At 40.0% G+C, this 18,689-nt stretch overlaps 1 protein-coding gene and 1 long non-coding RNA gene across 2 annotated transcripts; one reads left to right on the top strand and one right to left on the bottom strand.

Annotated features, from left to right (window-relative positions):
- Positions 1-580: 580 nt before the first annotated feature.
- etnk1 (ethanolamine kinase 1) lies at positions 581-13,989 on the bottom strand. The gene is made up of 8 exons (XM_085250903.1): positions 13,667-13,989; positions 11,827-12,086; positions 11,039-11,179; positions 8,688-8,830; positions 4,521-4,604; positions 4,259-4,419; positions 3,140-3,213; positions 581-2,905 (listed from the first exon to the last, which is right to left on the bottom strand). Exons 1-8 carry the CDS (start codon positions 13,811-13,813, stop codon positions 2,833-2,835), a joined length of 1,083 nt encoding a protein of 360 aa, XP_085107029.1. The 5' UTR covers positions 13,814-13,989; the 3' UTR covers positions 581-2,832.
- Positions 13,990-14,342: 353 nt separating this feature from the next.
- LOC146555871 (uncharacterized) lies at positions 14,343-15,963 on the top strand. Its single transcript, XR_014889296.1, has 2 exons — positions 14,343-15,761; positions 15,855-15,963. It is a non-coding gene; the product is annotated as an uncharacterized LOC146555871 (long non-coding RNA).
- The last annotated feature ends 2,726 nt before the right edge of the window (positions 15,964-18,689 follow it).

Genomic DNA, 18,689 nt, shown 5'->3' with positions numbered 1-18,689 from the left:
CGTGATGAAAGTTGGGCAGCACGCTAACGTCCTTACTCCACTCTGTATGCTCGTATGGGTCTGACTCTTTCACTCCTTTGATTTTTAACTCGTACTTTTTTCTTTTTTGTCTTTTTGTCAAGTCTGTCTTTGTACAGACCTGTCCTGTTCGCCGTCGTTTTGTACATAACAGTTTTTGGGGCAAATAAAATGCAAGTAGGGATTAAAACTGCAAAATTAATGATTACCGGTGCTGGAAATGCTAGCGCTGATGTCACTTGGATGAATGACCAAATGTTTCTCCCCCTGAAAACGTTACGACCAAATAAAGAGAAGCAACTTTTCAGGAAAAAAAAACAAACAAAAAAACCTTTCCAGCATTTTCTCAGTGTGTCTGGCTAACTGACATTCCCTTACCGTTTGTAGAGCAGCGCTGTTTCACTCTATATGACCCATAAGAAAGGGGAAGGTCAAAATTGTAAGATTTCAATTAAAATGAACTTTTAAATGAAAATTCAGTGACACCTGCTATATACCCCGCCCCCCCCAGTCCAATATTAAAGCCACAGGGGGAGAAAAAAAAAAAAGACAAAAGCAGACATAAATGTAAATATACTTTATTTTTAAGCATATTTAGTTTTTCCAGTTTCACTCTTTACATTGAGCAGTTTTTCCACCTTAATTCATTTCTTAGAAAAAAAAAAACCTCCCTCTATGTACACATATTCACATGAGAAAAAAAAAAAGCTATCATTACGTTAGTTATACATATAAACATATGCTACAGTGGCCAGAGTTTAACCTTTCCCCCTCCAATAATGTTAAATATAAATGCATTTCTAAGATGTAGTGGTTCAAGTTAAAAGACTAGAGAGATTACTCGATATACAGTGAAAATGCACTCATCCAGTTTAATTATTCAGATGGATTTTTTGTACACTTAGTCTTGTCTACTATCTTAATACTCCAAACAACTTTCCGAGAGACCCTTTAGAAATGTTCTCTCAGCACAATCCAAACCAGCAAATTAAAAACCCTTTACCACCAAGTAGATGGTTGGGTTTATAAGTCACAGGTTAAAAGACAAGAATTTCTAATTTACCCTAGGTCCAACAGGAGAATTTTATTATCTATCCATCTTAATCCTCCAGCATAAAAAAGCAACACTTAATTAAAAACAGAAGAGTAATAATCCTTAAGTTCATTGCTTTGAGTGAAAAATAAGACTTAAAAAAAAAAAAAAAAAAAAAGGCACAAAGGCAGACTGACACTTCTATATGTATTTATAACTGCATGAGTATGAGTGGACAACTTTGTGTCAATAACTGCTTTCACCGAGCTCTGCAAACGTGTGATTTTGTTTTGGAATAAACAAAAACCAGTTGCAAGAGTTGCTGGGTCATGGTCACATTTAAACAGTGTAAGGATCTGAAACGCTTAGGTTCTTCTAAACATTTTTCTTGCAAGTGTTTACGGCGATCAGCACTTTGGTGTCTGCTTGTTAAATCACCGAGAGCTACGCTTTCTTAGTTTTCATAAAAGTTCCTAAAAGATTCTTTTAAAAACAGTTTGTTTAAAGAGTTCTTTACCAACTTCAATAGTTATTGCTGTTAAAAATTATCTTCAAGTTCCACTGGCAGCCTGAGATAATCATTTTGACTTTCTTTTACCAGAATTCCACTTTTCCATACCATTTAACATGATAAATGCCAACTCTGCTTCAAAAATCTGACAGCCAGCAAGGCCACGTCACACACACCTCTAAATGAGAACGTGTTCACAAAATGCTTAGTCCTTGGAGCTTTAGGACAAAAGTGATTCATAATATTGACGAAGACTCCAAATCCTTCCCTATCAGGATGGACGCTGCTAACTTACCACGTGAAATCCACCAATTTTACAATCTAGTACTACAAGTGCGGAATGTAAAAATTACAGTAAAATGTATCTTTGTGTTAAGTTAACAAAAGTGTCAAAAGTAACAAAACTAGAAGTACAGTGAGAACTACTGTCAAACCAAATGGCTTTTCAATGATCTACAACCATTTCATTTAAGGAAGATTTTAGAGGCAAACACAAGCTGCTCCCCTAAAACCCCCTTTTCTACCTTTACAAAGTAAAACATTTACTACATGGCTATTCTTAGGCACCACCCATGCATGGACAGGAAATGTAGGGGGTGGGGGTGAAAACAAGAATCACAAGACAGACCCTCAAGTGTTTTTGGTGTGGCGTGGCTCCTATCACATGGGACTGAAAGACAGGACTGGCCTTTCCATGTTAGCATTTTCTACCATTTATCTTGGCTCCTGTCATAAATGTGGTCTATGACTTGGCTGGTTCTGAGGGGGTTTACCCATGAATGTGATATTAGGAAGGTGTCTAGGCAGTCAGATTAATGTCTGGACAACTTTTAAAGAAAGACAAAAAAAAATAAAATAATGCTGGTAGTTGCCATGTATTTGCTCACATGATGCTTCTTCTCTGCCTTAGACAGAGCTGAGCCATCTGAAGAGCTGCTTATAAATACAATAAGCTGATATGCAAATATCAACTGAATTGATAATGAAAATAAATTTAACCAAGTGGACTTCACATTATAGCGGATCTTAAAATTGGTCCTTCACACACCCATGTTGACAGTATGGGCTTTATCCTGATTAACAGTGTTTATCATTGCCCGTTCAGTCTTTATGGATGTGGACTTTAGAGGGGATCTTCAGAAACTAAACTGGACTCAGAGTCTGGCTTCTTCTCAACAGGGACCTCTAGAGGGCACTCTGAGGTCATCGTGTGAGGTGCAGAGCAGGTTTGAGGACGAAGAGGAGATGATGATGAGGGAGGTGCGGGCTTTTATTCTGGTAATTTTAGTGCAGCCGCTTCTGGTTTCATCTTGAAATACTGGTTAAACCGCAGGACTGCATATCTGATTGTAAAGTAGAGACACACAGCAGCAGTGCCAGCAGTGAGATAAATATGTACGTGACATGTTACCACGAAATGCCAGTGCAAAAATAACAGAACATCCTAAAATATCCATGTGGATGCTTAACATTTTGTTCTTAAACGTGATTAAGTTACTAAATTGTGCTTGCCACACCAAGATATAACGGCTCAAAGAAAAGTGTGCTCGCTAGATTATTTAAAGATGGCAACTTACCCCAAGAAGTCAAAGTCGATGGTGGAGAATCTGGCCTGAATCAGAGCCCAGAGACCCCAGAAAAAATGAGAAGCCTTGGCAAAAAGGAGACAGAGAGAGAAAGGTTCACCGTGTGCTCACAGTCTAAAATTACATGTCATTTCCAATTATCGAACATGACACACACAAGTACGTATAAAACTAGAGGCCCTATGGCAGCAATTACAAACAGCTCACACAGAAATACAATTGTTTCAGTTGCCCATCCTCCACACTGCCCTCTATTCCTCTTTAGAGTAAACAAGGCAGAATCTGTCTCACGGGACAACGGCGAGTCTCACCAAGGCTGCAAGTTATCTTTAGTTATTGTTACCCATGTGGTGGCTAGATTAGTGAGTGTGTCAGTCATCCTTCTCTCATATTCAGAGCAGGTAGTTTATGTCTGTGTGATCTGTATAACATGCACCACTCTGACCCAACAGCTTACAGTGTGGAGAATCATTCAGAACAAGCCCTAAGGACCTCACTGTACTTGGTCAATGTCTAATGTTAATGCTTTATTTTTGACCATTTTGGGGGAAAGGCTGAATTATACAGAAGTAACATTTGTCTGTTCAGGTAACTATTTTATCTTTTTAAACTACAGAGTAAATATTTGTACTAGTTCAAGACTTCAAGTGACAAGTTTGCTTTGCAGGCGGTTCCTATTATTTTCTCCAAAGCACATGTGCGTTTAGTCACACAAAATAAATGTGGGTGATCGACACCATTACTAGAATACTGTTGGAGTTCTTAATAGAGTTTGTTTTGTGATAAACAACATTTGATGAGAGACACAATATAAAGTGCACCTTTGTGGCCAATCCCTCACAGTAACACTAATATACCAGATTTATAGTAAGCTGGTGATACGGTAGCTCAAATACTTAATCCAGAAAGGCTAAAATAAAAAAATAAAATAAATGCAGCTTGGTCTGATAAACTGTAGACCAGGTGCAGCTTTACTGTAACAGTGCAAACATTCGGCTTAAAATGATTATTTTACTGAAGCCAGGCTGTGTCTGTTGTGTTCACTTCACATCCAACTACCAATCCATCCATTATTGAGTAGATGACGCTGGACCAACTACAAATACTTACCAGGGCAAACTGGTTGACTTGGACATAGAGGCTCTCCACTTCTCTGTCAGTGACTGCACTACCTTGGCCTTTGTGTTCCTTATAGGCTTCGAGATAAGAATGCAGCCACTGAAGCTGAAAGTCCCGCCCAGGGTAGTGACTATAGTCCACTTCATTCAGGCCTATAAAACAGAAATAATAGTAAATATTGTGCATCTATACCATAGCAAAGCAGCAAACACAAATTACTTTCACATATGTGAGTGGTTTGAGTTACACTTACCAGCAAACTCATTGAAATGGTTCCCAATGTCATAGGCTTGGTAATTGTACCCAGTGTACTCGTAGTCAATGAACTTTACATTCCCTGGGAACAGAAGCGTCATCATTTAGACAAAGACACGAGGAGGCAGACATTACAATGATTATGTTGCATTTCCCTTTGATAACTCAGAATGTCAAGGTTTTTCATGTAATTTCCTATCTTTCTGACTTCCTAACTGGACTGGCACGGTTACTGAGCTAGTTTTAAGGGCTGATGAGTAAGAGTTTGCATTTTGAATGTAGCAGAAGTGTTGAGGAACAGACAATTTTGATGAAACAAACATCAAGATGTGCATGTCTGTGTTCATTTGAAAGCTGAGTTATAAATCTTAAGGCAGCTGGAACATATTAGCAGAAATCAAAGAGTACAGAGCATGCTGTAATACGTGAAACATGTGCAAATGGTAAAGGAAAAGGAGCAGAGCCTGCTTCTCAGAGAACATTTGTTTTGGACACAAACACAGAGTAAAAGGAAAATGGCCAAGTCAATGTTATGCTTTGAAGACAGAAACAAGGAAAACGGGGCACAGGGAACAAAAGGAGGAAGATAATAAAATACAAAGAGATACAAAGAAGAGAGACATTTCACACACGTGAAATAAGTAGCCGGTGAGCAGCCAAAGCAAATGTACAGCAACCACACTATTTGATCCATGCTCTCAGAAAGTTCAAGTTCCACGTACTTACAAGCACAAGTCAACTTACAAGTTCTAAGAAACTACGCACCAGCAGTGATGATGGCTGAAGACAAACAGGAGCAACAACTCTCAGCTTAACTGAGAGCTTCAGACAAATTCTCGTGATGTGTATGAGTCACACACACACACGCCCATAAGTGCACACACAAAATCCCACACAGCCGCTAATGTAGGCACCAGTTTCAGGCCAGGTTTGCAAAATATATGCACTTATATTTACTGTCATTTGGAATCTGATGTAAGAGCATGGAAGGTAAAATTCAAAGAATATGGTGCTGCGTGAGTGCATCTGCAGGTTGCTGAAAATGTGATTTCACTGCACAGACAATGAACAAAGAGAGAAGCATCCAGTCAAAGTCAAAATGCAAACACTTACTTTCACAAGCCCAGTTGTTACAGAGACATTAACAAATACAGATTTTTTTTTTTTAACAGTACTTTTAATTAAATGTCTCTACTCTACTAATTATTTTTGGCTTTAGCTAGCTTCTTTACCCTAGTGTATGGAACATTAGATTTTGAGTTGGTGCTGGACTACAAAGAAAGACACTTTGAGGTGGGTTACCAGCCGGCGTGTGGGTCCTAGCGGGACACAACTGAACACCTCCGGGCAGTGGCTATAGCCCCCCTGTGCAGCAGATGAAAAGGTTGGGGCAAACATCTTTCACACATGCTCACTCTCACTGACACAGTTGTCTTTTAGCCATTCTTTCACACCCATTCCATCAAGCCTAACCACCACCCCTTGACTTAACACTCCCCTTCATCACTCCCTTCCTATTGGTCCGCTGAATATCCAATAGCCTAACATCACTACTGCTTCTGCAAAGTAGCTCTGAGAGGCTTGCTGTTAGCTGCTGAGCTGCAGACTTACAGGGCTTTGGGCCAGAGTCAAGAGATTTGGTTTTTTGAAAAAGAAAAATCTGAGCAACAGTTAGAGGAGTGGGGAGAGTAAAAGATCCTGTGACTGGGACCGAGAGACAGGAACAAGCAGGAAAATGTAATACAGCCTTTGTTATAAGTGTGCGACAGCTTAAAAAAACAAAAAAAAAAAACAAGAAAAAAAGATGACCGCTTCCAGCTCTTTTGTTTATCAATGCAGGAAGTGGTAGCTTTTCTGCTGTCACGTTAGCAGACAAGTGGTTTCAAGTCAGCAGCTACAGCTGAACAGAAGTGACAGGAAGTGGCATGGAAGTCATTCAGTTTCTTTTTATGCCAACTCAACAAAAGGGTGTAAGTGCACTATAAGACAGCAACTGCATTTACAAAAACGACACCTTAGACAACTGAGTGGGCGCAGCCAGAAATACAATAAAGTTTGCTTGGAGCTGAAAGGCCCAGAGTTTATTGTGGTGTCATTCCATTACAGTTGTCATTTGTACGTGTGGTTTAGTTCTGTTTGGATGTTTGAGGGAGATACAATTACACTAGATCTTTTTATCCAGTACTTATTGAAGATTGTAATATGCTTCTGCAATTCCACAAACATGCATATTGAGTGCCCAAACTTTTACATGCCTATACAAGAAATTAACTTTAGAGTACAGGCTCCAGGCGATGTTGCATTTCTGTGTGGAGGAATTTAAGAGTGTTGCATTGTCATGCAAAGCCGGGTGACACCAGAACTTTTCCCTTGCTCAGCCTTCGCCTGATGTGCAACACAGATTTTATTCAAGTTCTATAAGTGGCAACACTCTCTCAGAAATATATTTGTATGCAGGAGTTTTTTTTAGGCGCGCCCTGGCAAAATGTTTTTTCACAAGCTTTATAGTTATATCTTTTTATTGAAAGTTAGATTATATTCTTTATTGTTACTGTCAACTATTCCCATGAAAAGACAATTACTAAGAATGACTTACACATTGTTATTTTTTGACTTTTTAAGCCAGACCTCCAAAAATTGCTACAATTCTTTACCCATTTCAAATAAGTCTCAGTGGTTTTCTTTAAATTGTTTTCAGTCACAAGAGTAAAATAGTGAATTTGTTGACATGACCAGCCAATGAACACACATTTAGTGCAATTAGGAGCATCTATTAGAGCAATTTGTGAGAAATGTATTGTTAAAAATGAAGTAACTAGGTAGTAAATGCCAACAACACCTTAACTCATACTGTATTTCTCATGAACAAAAGTTGGTCTAGACTTGAACCACATTTGAGGGCTTCATTTTAAATCCACTGTGCTATATTACACATGAAATAATCCCAAAACATGGACCTTTAGCTGTACCTGGATTCAGTGTGGATCTTATCATGGGGTTAGTTTACAGAAAAAAAAAAAACAGAATACTGTATCACCACGTCCTTTTCTTTCTAGTGATTAATAGTGACAAAAAAAAAAAAAAAAAAAAAAACTGTGAAGAGAAGCAGAAAGCAGCTTTAAAATTTAGCCATTTGAGTGGTGCTCAGAGTTACTTACAGCAAAGACACCTATAAAAACGGGTGTGTAATAACCAGTACTGTAGGAACAATAGTTTGTCAGATGGACAACTGTTGGCCAAGTAGCAAAAGGAAGGTGACAGGAAGATAGTTTAGATAGTTGGCTCCTACTGCTGCCATGAACTCATCCAGATTAGTCTGAGGAGTGGGCAGAGTATGCGAGGGCCCTCAGAGCCGACCGTGTGTGAGGTCTGTCTCTCTCCATTGCCTCCCTGGGGCAGGGTGGGGCAGCCACAGCCTCTGCTGTTATTCCTGAGGGAGAAAGGCTAGACACAAGGAGCTGTAAGAAGGGTCTCGCCCCTCGTCACACACTGACGAGGGGGCTGACAGCTCTTAAACAACCCCCCTCCCACATACATAAATCCACTGGATTCATAGGCTGGTATAATTGCAGTAGCTCAGTGCACAAGTAAGTTTACCCGAAGACTGTTTGCTTCACATTCACACCAACAAAAATGGCAACATAGCACCAAAAACATATGCTGCCAGTAACACAGACTATGTATGTAGCATGATGCAATGATGCTGCTTTTTCAAGCTGATAACATTTCTAATTGTATTTTCAACACAGAATTAGAACGACAGATTAGACAAATTTAGAAAACAGAATAAAACCATGAGTCAAGGCTTTTCTCTTTGCACAACTTTTTACCCTAACAGCCATGACTTTTTACTAGGTATTTTGTATTCTTGTACAGCACTTTGGTCAACGTTCCTGTTGTAATTAAATGTACTATATAAATAAATAAACTATAACTATGACTTTGGAGAAATGATTTAATCAAGAGCCTTAGCCAAACTCACAGATTGTCTTGTCTGACCGTTCTTATTCTACAGCTACCGTCCAATGCAAACACTGACAATGAGTGTAGCATGTGACTAGGGTTGAAATCATCTAATTAATGCAATCATATCTGGGTACAGGGAGCAGTGTAGTTCGCACTCAGTCACACAGAAAAGTATGCGACTACACCCAGTCATACTCACCTTCCTTCTGGTTATAGATGATGTTTTTGCAGAGAAGGTCGTTGTGGCAGAGAACGACGGGGGAGCCGAGCACAGACAAGCTCTGCTGGAGCCACAACAGCTCTTCTCTGAGGCTCCGTGCGCTGGGAACCTCCCTGCTCAACCTGAAAGAGGCAGAGAGTTTACAAGTTGGTTACAAAGTTATTCATAGACTGCTCAAAAAAAAAAAAAATTTAAGGACACAGATCAGATCTCAATTTAGAGGAGGGGGGGGCTTATATCTATACTGATACGAACTGGGTAGCACGTTAAAAACAAAAGAGTTATTCTATTGGAGTGAGGTCCAAGGACTTTGTCTCGCTACCTAATGGCTTTCAGGGTGCTGCTGCCTAGCCAATTCTGGTATTCTAATACAATTGCCAGTCGGGCTCCACGGCGCTGGGCAGTGAGCATAGAGTCCACTAAAGGACTTTAGGACCTCAGGTTTTTTTGTAGAGTTCTGGTAGTGCTCATCCTGCTCCTACTTCCACAAAGGAGCGAATACCAGTCCTGCTGATGGGTTAAGGACTTTCTATGGCCCTCTCCAGCTCTCACAGAATCTCCTTCATGCTCTTGAGACGGTGCTGAGAGACACACCAAACCTTCAGGTAATGACACATATTAATGTGCCATCCTGGAGGAGTTGGACTACCTGTGCAACCCCTGTACGGTCCAGGCATCACCTCATGATAGCAGTAGTGACGCTAACCCTAGCCAAACATAAAACTAGTGAAAACAAACAAACAACAAAAACAGTCAGTCCCTCTTTTGTTCATTTCTTTCACAGCAAAGCAGCTGAGACTGCTTAACAGCCACCTCTGCTACTTAACTGACCAGATCAACATCCCAGAAGTTTAACTGACTTGATGTTGTACTCTGATTGAAAAGTGTTACTTTTTTGAGCAGTATTCAATGGGAGATGGAGATGGATAAGTCAGTATGGGGAACCTGAAAGTAGAGGTAGAAACAGAAGTATGGGAGAAAACAGGAACAGAACAACAGGCACTAGAAGGCAAGAAAATCAAATGTGGCACTTTATGAGGTGCAAATAGGTACAAGTAGTCTATTTTTGTAGTGTATTGTTAATTTAAATGCAAATACATATATCACACTTGTCAGTAAAGCCCAGAATGACAAAACGAAACTGAGCAGAAAACAAATAAAGAAGGTGGCTAAGTATCACTACAGGAATTAAAAAAGAAATAAAAATCAGAGATTAAAACTATCAGTTGTTGTATTAAGAGCATCTTTACAACTAATAGCGTTACATTAGAACCTTTTATCAGTGGCATCACTGCTTAAACTGCAGTAAGCACAAATCGTGAACACCAGGAACAGAAAATAGACACTGTTCCCACAACACTCACTGGAAGAGAGTTTTGCTCTGTACTTCCTGTTTGGATTGGATTCTTAAAAGACTCGTGTTAAATGAATTCCTTTTCTTTGTTACTTGTAGAATGTGGCAAGAAATTGGAAAGAAGAGTATTCAGTGTCCGTGCTCATTAAACATTCCGACACTTCAGTAAACAAGACTCGAGATGCCACGCCTCTTACACTCTGACTCAACTTAATAGTATTTCTTACAGTATTAATATTTGCTTGACCTGCATGGAACAGCATATAAAGCAAATGTTTGTTTTGGATTCATTTTAAGTGCCAGTAGATTTGAAGGCAGCTATTACTGTTAGACAAAACGGCAAAAGCACGTGAGGGAGACACTGTAATCATAACTCATTTTTATGTTACGCAGCCCCTCTTTTTTTAAGCCATAAATGAGCTACTTTACTATTCTAGGTTGCTGGTCATTGATGTAGCAAAACTTAGGGAAAGACGTGCATAGTCTCTTGGGAATGCAAAACAAATGTCCTGAAACTATGCAAAGGACTTGACGTACTTCCCCAGATACGATCGCCTGATAAATATCCCTGTGTTTTGTCTTTAAAACCTGAGGGATCATGTGACTCACAGATAAAGCTATGAGATCATATCACGCCATGCTGATAAAAAGGCGTGGCAAATTCATTTTCAGAACTTAATAAAGTCTTTAAAAATACCAAAACCTAAACATAATAGTAGTAATAAACATTACATAACCACTTTTCTTACAATGCCAACTCTTGATTCTTGATCCTGTATGAAACAGTCAATTGAAGTCATGTGTGAAAAAAGGGACATATACATAGTGTAAGCGAGCTGAACAATATATGAAATGCATTTCACTTCTTTAGACAGTAGAAGTGAAACTCAACTGGGCTTTGAGACATATGAGAACCTGAGTACTAACCAGCTCTCTAACAGATCTGGCAGACTAAGTCTGATCTATGTGGTCTCACCTGGCATTCTGCTCAGGGTCCTTGAAGGATTTGGGGATGAGAGTAAAGTACTTGCCCATCTTCAGCCACAGGTCAGACTGGGGTAACCAGCCATTATGGGCGTGTATGGCGTGGTACCTGGCCAGCTGCCTAGCAATGAGCCTGCAAGGTAGAAAACAAGAAGACTGTAACTACAACAGCAAGCAGCAACACACAAATGGGCTATAAGAGGAGGGGAATTGCTTTAACTTTATTATGGATCAGATTATGCAGTCTTGTCAGTAAGTAATTATTAAAAAAAAAGAAACCTGCTTTCAAAAAGTTATTAAAGTTAAAGCTAACAGCATTTAATGTGTCTTATTTAAACTCGTGGTATATTTCAAGAAAAATTAAAAACCTTACAACTGAAAACGAACTTATTCTGTTCTCAAAAACTGATTTCTGGGATGTAGTCAATTGCTGTCTTTATGGCTTTTCCCAGTTAACTGAATGGAATTGACTGCTTCATACTCTTTCTGCAAGTTGTTATAGACTGTAACTGAGAGCCATGCAATCACATGGTTCATGTCATTTTTGTAAAGGGAAGAAAAAAAAAAAAAAGCTACATCCAGCTAAAAGGCTAATATTTGGAGCCTAGAATGTGCCGATACAATCAACCAAAACACTGGTGCAGGTATTGCACAACTCTGTTCAGAATCTATTTTTAGCCTCAGACAGGTAGGCGGTGAGGTGGTAGAGCATACAACACCCAAAGTCAAGTGACACTGTAGAAGCTCCATTTTGCATAGCAAGATTTTTTTTTTTTTTACCTAAAAACAGGCTGGCTGCGAATGTGCTCAGGCTCCAGTGCAGTTCCTTGCAGAAATTCATAGCACAGACCATTGTTGAAGGTACAGTAAAGGCGTGGGGCACAGCAGTGTGCATGCAGTACTCTGAAACCCTTCACCTCATTTTCCCTATCGATCAGCAGTTCTGTTTTGTTGCCATAAATACGGACCAGAACCACATCCTGCATGGTTGCACCCACGTAGCAGCCAAGCAGTTTATTGGTTATTCCATCTGTGAAAAACTGCAGAGGGGAAGACAAGAGCAGAGGACAGATTAACCAGTGGGATTTCATCTGTCCCATTCTTCAAAATTTGAACTTGACACCTACAATTAGAGGAAGTGGAACTGTCCACATGGTTCTATTTAAATTCTGAGCCTGAGAGCCCACACCTTTTTGGCGTTACATAAGTTCTGAGAGGCGTCAGAAGTGGCAAAATACTGCAAAGCAAAGCGGAATCCTACAAAAATTTGGGTTGTGTCATTTTGGCTGATTTTCGCTTTACAATCTCTGAACACTTTTGTAAAGGTTGAGGGGTCAGCATACCAACCCTAATTGTTTACTCCATCTAGGATTGACGGAGAATGACAGGACTGTCAGGAATTTTATTTTCCATTAGATAGCAATGGCTGGCATTTGCTGACTCCCCACTTTGAGCTCATTGATGAATAATACAGGCAAGAACAGCAGACGCCCTGACAAGCTTTCATTCTCACTATTTACCAAACACCTCCACTTTGTTCGCAGAAAGGAAAATACCACTTTCTGGGTGTCTGTTTATAGTTGTAATGTATACATGTCACACTGTTATCCTGCAGGGTAACGTAAAGTGTTAAACTTTGGAAGATCAATTTGCACTCTCATAAGATTAGATTAAGCCTCTTATGTAAATAGCCCACAGTCATGTTGCGTTTCGAGTCAGTATTTCTTCCTGAACCTTACGTTTAATACATACTTCAATACTGTACTACTGTTAACGCATTCTGTTAAAAAACAAACAATCGACTGCCTTTTATTCGTGAAATCATAAACATAGTAAACTGAAAATATCCACGTCATGACACTTTATTATGCATAGCATCTTTTTAATAGTGCAGGCCATTGAAACACAAAGCTGCAGTTGTCTGATGTCTTGAACTGCAAACTGGAATAGTTCGGTTAAAACGTGTTCCGAATATAGCCAGATATGTGTGTCACGGGTTAATATGGTTTGACGGTCACACCCTGACACAGCGTAGCATCAGCATCCACTGAGTGAGGACAATATAAAAGTGTGTGCTGCATAAGGGTGTGTGGGAAGAATAAGCAGCATGAACATTTACTTGCAACAAGAACATCTAGCGAACAGTTTAGCGTCGGCGATATTATGAGCCCGCATCTGCGCAGTCAAATCAATCGTTCTTTAGCGCAGTCCCTACATAAACGTACACTTGCAATTTCTTTCTTTCTTTCTTTCGGTTTTCTTTTTTTTTTTTTTCCATTTTTTGCGTGTGTCGTGTAACGAAAAAAACCAAACAAACAATAAGACATACAAATTTAAAGATCAACTATTCACTGCGTTCATTTCCTGGTTTGGTGGTTTGGTGGCGACTCACAAAAATGAAGTCATCCGACCTGTTTAACCGTTAACAGTTAATGTACGACACCAGTAAATATTTAACATCGGCAACAGTTTTTAAGTGGTTTACTCCTTAATAGCTAACGTCCCTTTTTTTAAACGGTAAAGTTATAAATACTTGATATGTGGGAGAATTAAAAGCTATGGTAAAAATCAGTAAATATTTCACATGAAATGAAAGTGCGTGTAATGAAATAAACCGCACCTTCATTTTGATCTCGAACGGCCTCCAGCTTGGTCTCAGCTCCTTCATCAGTTTCAGTGCACCAGGTCTGTAGTCGTTCTCGTCAACTGTCACATCTATTTTGGGCACAGCGGGAGCCTCGTCGGGAACATGGATGTAGCTAGCCATAGCGGAGTCGATATTTGTTGAAATACTTGAAATATTATTATTATTATTTTGTTGTTGTTGTTCTTAAACTGCAGTGCACCTATCTGCTTCCAAATGCGCAATGTATGAAACTGCTCGAAGACCAGCACAGGGTATATAATCCCTGAGTCCTTGCTGTGCGGCAACGCCTCTCAAAAAGCCCCACCCACCAGGGGAAAAAAGATGTTCTCCTGATGCATGCTGGTAATCGAATGACCAAAAGAAGCGCATGCTCAAAGACTTAGCGCGCACCGGTGGCGGAGCTTAATTTTTAAAAATGACATCCTGCTCATGGAAAAAAAACCAAGTCATGTTAATTAATTGGCAGAGATGCAATGCAAGCAAAAACAACAACAACAACAACAACAAATTACCAGATAAAAAACGAACAGCAATCAAATACATCACTCAAAATCCTCGACCTTTTTTGATTATTTTTATTTTGCGGCGGCGGCGGTCGCTGGTGTTACACACAAGCGTACACTTTTGCATGAGCAAACCGTCACGCTACTGCCGTCACATCCGCAATCTACTTGAATGAAATCCTCTGCGTGACACGTCTGGGCTTAACGTTTACGCTAAAAGTGAGACGACTAATTTAGGCCGACAAGGAGAGGGTAAATCTGCTTAAATATCTGTATTAATGAAGCCACTCAACCAGTACTAACGTTATAACTTTTCAATAAAAACTAAAAGTGTATCCGTCACTAAGATAGTGATCGCTATGTCAAGTCTTATTCGTAGCACGATGGATACGCCTTGCGTTTTTACAGTCTGATCTTTATCTAAGTCACAGCCAAAGACAATGCACACACATCAATTGGACTTTTCCAGTATTTACTGGAATACTGAGTATTGATTTACAACCACTACTAGGAACTGAGTACTGTATTCCAATAAAACATATGAGATGTTTGTAGACAGCCCGGGTGTTCACCAGTTTACATTAAAAAAAAAAAGCCTGTAAGTGCGGTGGGGAAAGTCACATTATAAGGACAGCATGAATACTCATCTCAAATCCTTTAATTTTGAATGATGAAATCTTCATAAAGTGAGAGAGATAACCATAATAGTCTACTTTGAGCAAGGAGTTGGCAGTAGTAGGAAGGAAGAACGCCCTTTAAAAGGAAGAGCTCTTTTGCAGAACCAGGCTCAGGAAGGCAATCTTAGAGGCAAACACAACTGGACTTCATGAGGTTTTTGCAGATATTTTGGTTCTTTAGTTCTACAACAACACCTAGTGGGGTCAGTTGCTTTGGAGTTGTTACTGAGAGTCGTTAACCCACTATTTATTTATTTACCGTGTGATAACAGACATAGGACATGCCAGTCGACAGGTGAAACCTCTGTGAGATGTTACAGAGTATAGCATGGTGGAAAAGGATGGAGAGAATCGCCCCCTAAGCTTTTGGGTTGGCATTTCTTTAGATTTTGTTTTGTATTAATTGCATGCTTTGGTGTTTTTTTGTGTTTGATGTGAGGTGTGGGCCACACCCATGTGGGAGTGGAGATTCTACTCTAGTCCAGCTGCCAGCTATTTGGAGTTGAATACAGGGAGCAGCTGATTGGGGATGATTGGAGCCCTTCTCTATAAAGGGGAGAGGAAACAGAAAGTAGGGGTTGTTGTTGTTTTTTTTAGTAGGACACTGGTGAAGCAGGGAAGCCTCGAAGATCCAGGATGAAGTGTGCACATTTTAATGGAAAAGATTTTTAACCTGGCCTGGTTTTGCTTTTAAAATAAACTGAGGATGTTGGAGGGAGGACTCATTCTTATTGGGATGTGAGTGGATGTGCTAGAAGGCAGGAAAACAAACACTGGACTGGAGACTCTCTGTGCCCCTGACAAGGAAACTGGACCAGTTTTGGGGAAGTTCCAGCTCCCAGGATGTGATGTGGAGACCCAGCCTCGAACGAAGTCAGGCCTGAAAAGGTGGGTGGCAAGCCTTTTTGAGGAAGCTGCAGGATTGATACGTTTTGGCTGCTTGTTCTTCCAAGTGACCACCTTTCCCCTGTTTGTAACCAGGCTAACAACCCTGACCGCGGTGGCTTTGGGCCTTGGATTCCTGGCCAGAGTTGTGTCTTCAGCCAGTAGTTTTACCCGGAGAAAGAACAAATAAATCTTGTGTAACCCATTACAGTGTGCGTGTGGTGGTTCGTTACTGGTCAATATTAGAGCTACTACTTTCTTGTACGGAGGCCATTTTGGGCCTTACGTAACAGAGACATTGCCCAATCTCACCATTAAATTAGTTATTGACGTCACCTGAGGTAAGGTAAGAATGGGGATTGAAACGCCTAGGGAGGAGTCGGTCATTGTAAGTAGCTAATACCTGGTTTTCTAAGCCATCACCTCATTTTGAGAAAATTCATTCACAGAAACAATATTTGTTCATAGAAACCATCCTGTCTTCCTGGTCCAAAAGGTTAACATTGGGGTCCTCAAAAGAGTGCCCTTTGTCCTTAAGGCACAGATGTACACCTGAGTCTTGTCGTGTTGAGGTGGCTCTCCTATGTTGAGACATCTTTGCTGATATAATGAAGGCCCAGTTAAGGTTAACTGCATGTTTTAAGTGCTTTCTTTGCATTTATGTGTTCCCTTTCTTTCCCTTCTTCTTTAGAGGGAAAATGTTTTTGTCAGTGGTGTAGGGTCCTCAACACCCCAAGGTCCCACCACCCACTGGTGCTCCAGTGGGTGGGGGAGTCAAAGAATAGGTACTTTATGTGCGTTTGTGGTTTTCTGATGAACTTCAGCATGGGAGGTTTCATCCTCCTCAATGCACCTGCAATCTATTCCCAACCCTGGGGTGTTTAAACCCCAAATCACACCCTGCCTCAGGTGACGTCAATAGCACACATAATGGTGAGGTTGAGCAATGTCTTACAATGGTTTCAACTGTCCTCTTGGTGATGGGTGCGACTGAACGGCAGGGGCACCTCCGGAATTTTTTTTTTTTTTTTTTTTTTTTTTTTTTTTAGGGGTGGCCATATTAAAACAAATATAAATGTGCCAAAATAATTTCCACTATTATATTATGCTGTTGTGAAATATAGGTTACTTGGAAAAGGACACATATATTCAGTTACCTCTTCTAAATGCTAAGATGAAAACAGAGCATTAGTAATGTCCTTAATTTATATATCCGCAAGGCCAGTAATGTTGTGGGGATGGAACTGGTGTCGGAGAGGCAGATGTTGTCTAAGATAAAGACAATGTTGGATAATACCTCCCGCCCACTCCATGACATGCTGGCTAGCCATAGAGCATGTTTAGTGGGAGACTGAGATTACCAAAAAGCACCACTGAATGACGCAGGAAATCATTCCTGCCTGTGGCCATCTCCCTGTACAACTCCTCCATCTAACACACTGTAAACACTGCAATAGTTACACCCTTTTTACACACGCTCTTTTCTACTCTGTAATATTCTTGTTGATTTTCTTGATATTTATTTATAATCACCTCTGTCAATCCTTGATATTATTGAGTGATTTGTATATATCGTGCTATTTCTTAAATCTAACATTGTATTGTTAAATAATCTAGTCTGTTACTGTACTGGAGCAACTGTAACCCTCAGTTATTTCTTTAGGGATTAATAAAGTATGCTGATTCAGATTCATGTTTATGAATTCTTTATAATCACCCATGCCAGGGTGTGGGGGACTGGCCACCACCCAAAATTTGGGGGTAGTTGGGACTTCCAGTCAATCAGTCAATTAAAACAGATTATTAAAGATTTCAAAATCTTATTTGGTTTTCATATTTGCCTATATTCAGCGATATCAACTTTAATAGCAGGAAATTAACTAGGCATATAATTCTTTTCTGTCTTTTTTGCCATACTAATGTTTATGCCTGATCTCAGTTGCTTAGTAACACACAATCTGTCTACAGTGGCACCTGGCATCTCAGCCCTGCCCTCCACTCCAGCAGTTTGCATATAAACAAGGACTTGAATTTTATCTTGATTCATTTGGCCACCTAAGCAGTGTTGACTTACCCTGTAAACAATTCCCCATTTTCCACCTGTGCAGGTACACCAGGGAAAACCACTCAGTGCAATCACAGTGTCAATTCCTGCTGATTGCTGGGCAACTCCAACTGACCAAAATTGGAAAATGTGGTCTAGCCCAGAGAAACTTTAACAGCAGCAGGAGTAGCAGCAGAGGAGTTTGTTGTTCATGTTTCTTTACTAAAAAGACAAGGATATCATTCTGTGTTGCACAGTTGTTGTTGCTCATTTACATCGCTATTTTTAGTCACTTTTCAAGTCCAGTGAGTCAACTCAACCTTTGGTGCTCACTCAGCCAATCAGTCAATAGATGTGACTAAATAAAAGCACTGACCTACAAACACAAGCCTAAAGGTAAACATATACGAGAATTGAGTGGGTGGGCGTTCTGGTCATCATTAAATCATTACACCTTTAATGTTTCTTGTCCTTTGTCATTTGGTGGGTTTTCAAGTAGTTATACCACAAAAGCAACGTCTCACAGTAACAATGGGCAGCACAATCTAGATTGTTGCTGAGGCCTGGGAGGAGCTCTAGTTACTGCTCAGGCTGAAATCTGATCACGAGTTACTAGGACAACATAGAAACAAAGAGATTTTCCTTTTCGCTCTCACGTAGAACACGTTTGCCTATTAAAATCAATGGGTCAAGTGAGTGTTAGTGCATGCCATTTTCATACTACCCCGTGTATCTTATACCTCAGTATATATCTGATTTAAATCAACCATGATTAGTTTAAACCATGACAATAAAGTGATGGATTTACAGTGCTGTGGAAAATCTCCAGCCACACCCATTTCTATTTATTTACCTCCAAGCAGCTAGACTTTCTTGGAATTTTGAAA

Source organism: Mchenga conophoros, linkage group LG17 (genome assembly GCF_057382185.1).
Source record: "Mchenga conophoros isolate Kocher_MC1m ecotype Shallow Benthic linkage group LG17, M_conophoros_male_GT1.1, whole genome shotgun sequence".
Lineage (NCBI taxonomy): Eukaryota > Metazoa > Chordata > Actinopteri > Cichliformes > Cichlidae > Mchenga > Mchenga conophoros.
The sequence above is the reverse complement of the archived record's forward strand: the minus strand, read 5'-3'. Positions and strand labels throughout refer to the sequence as shown.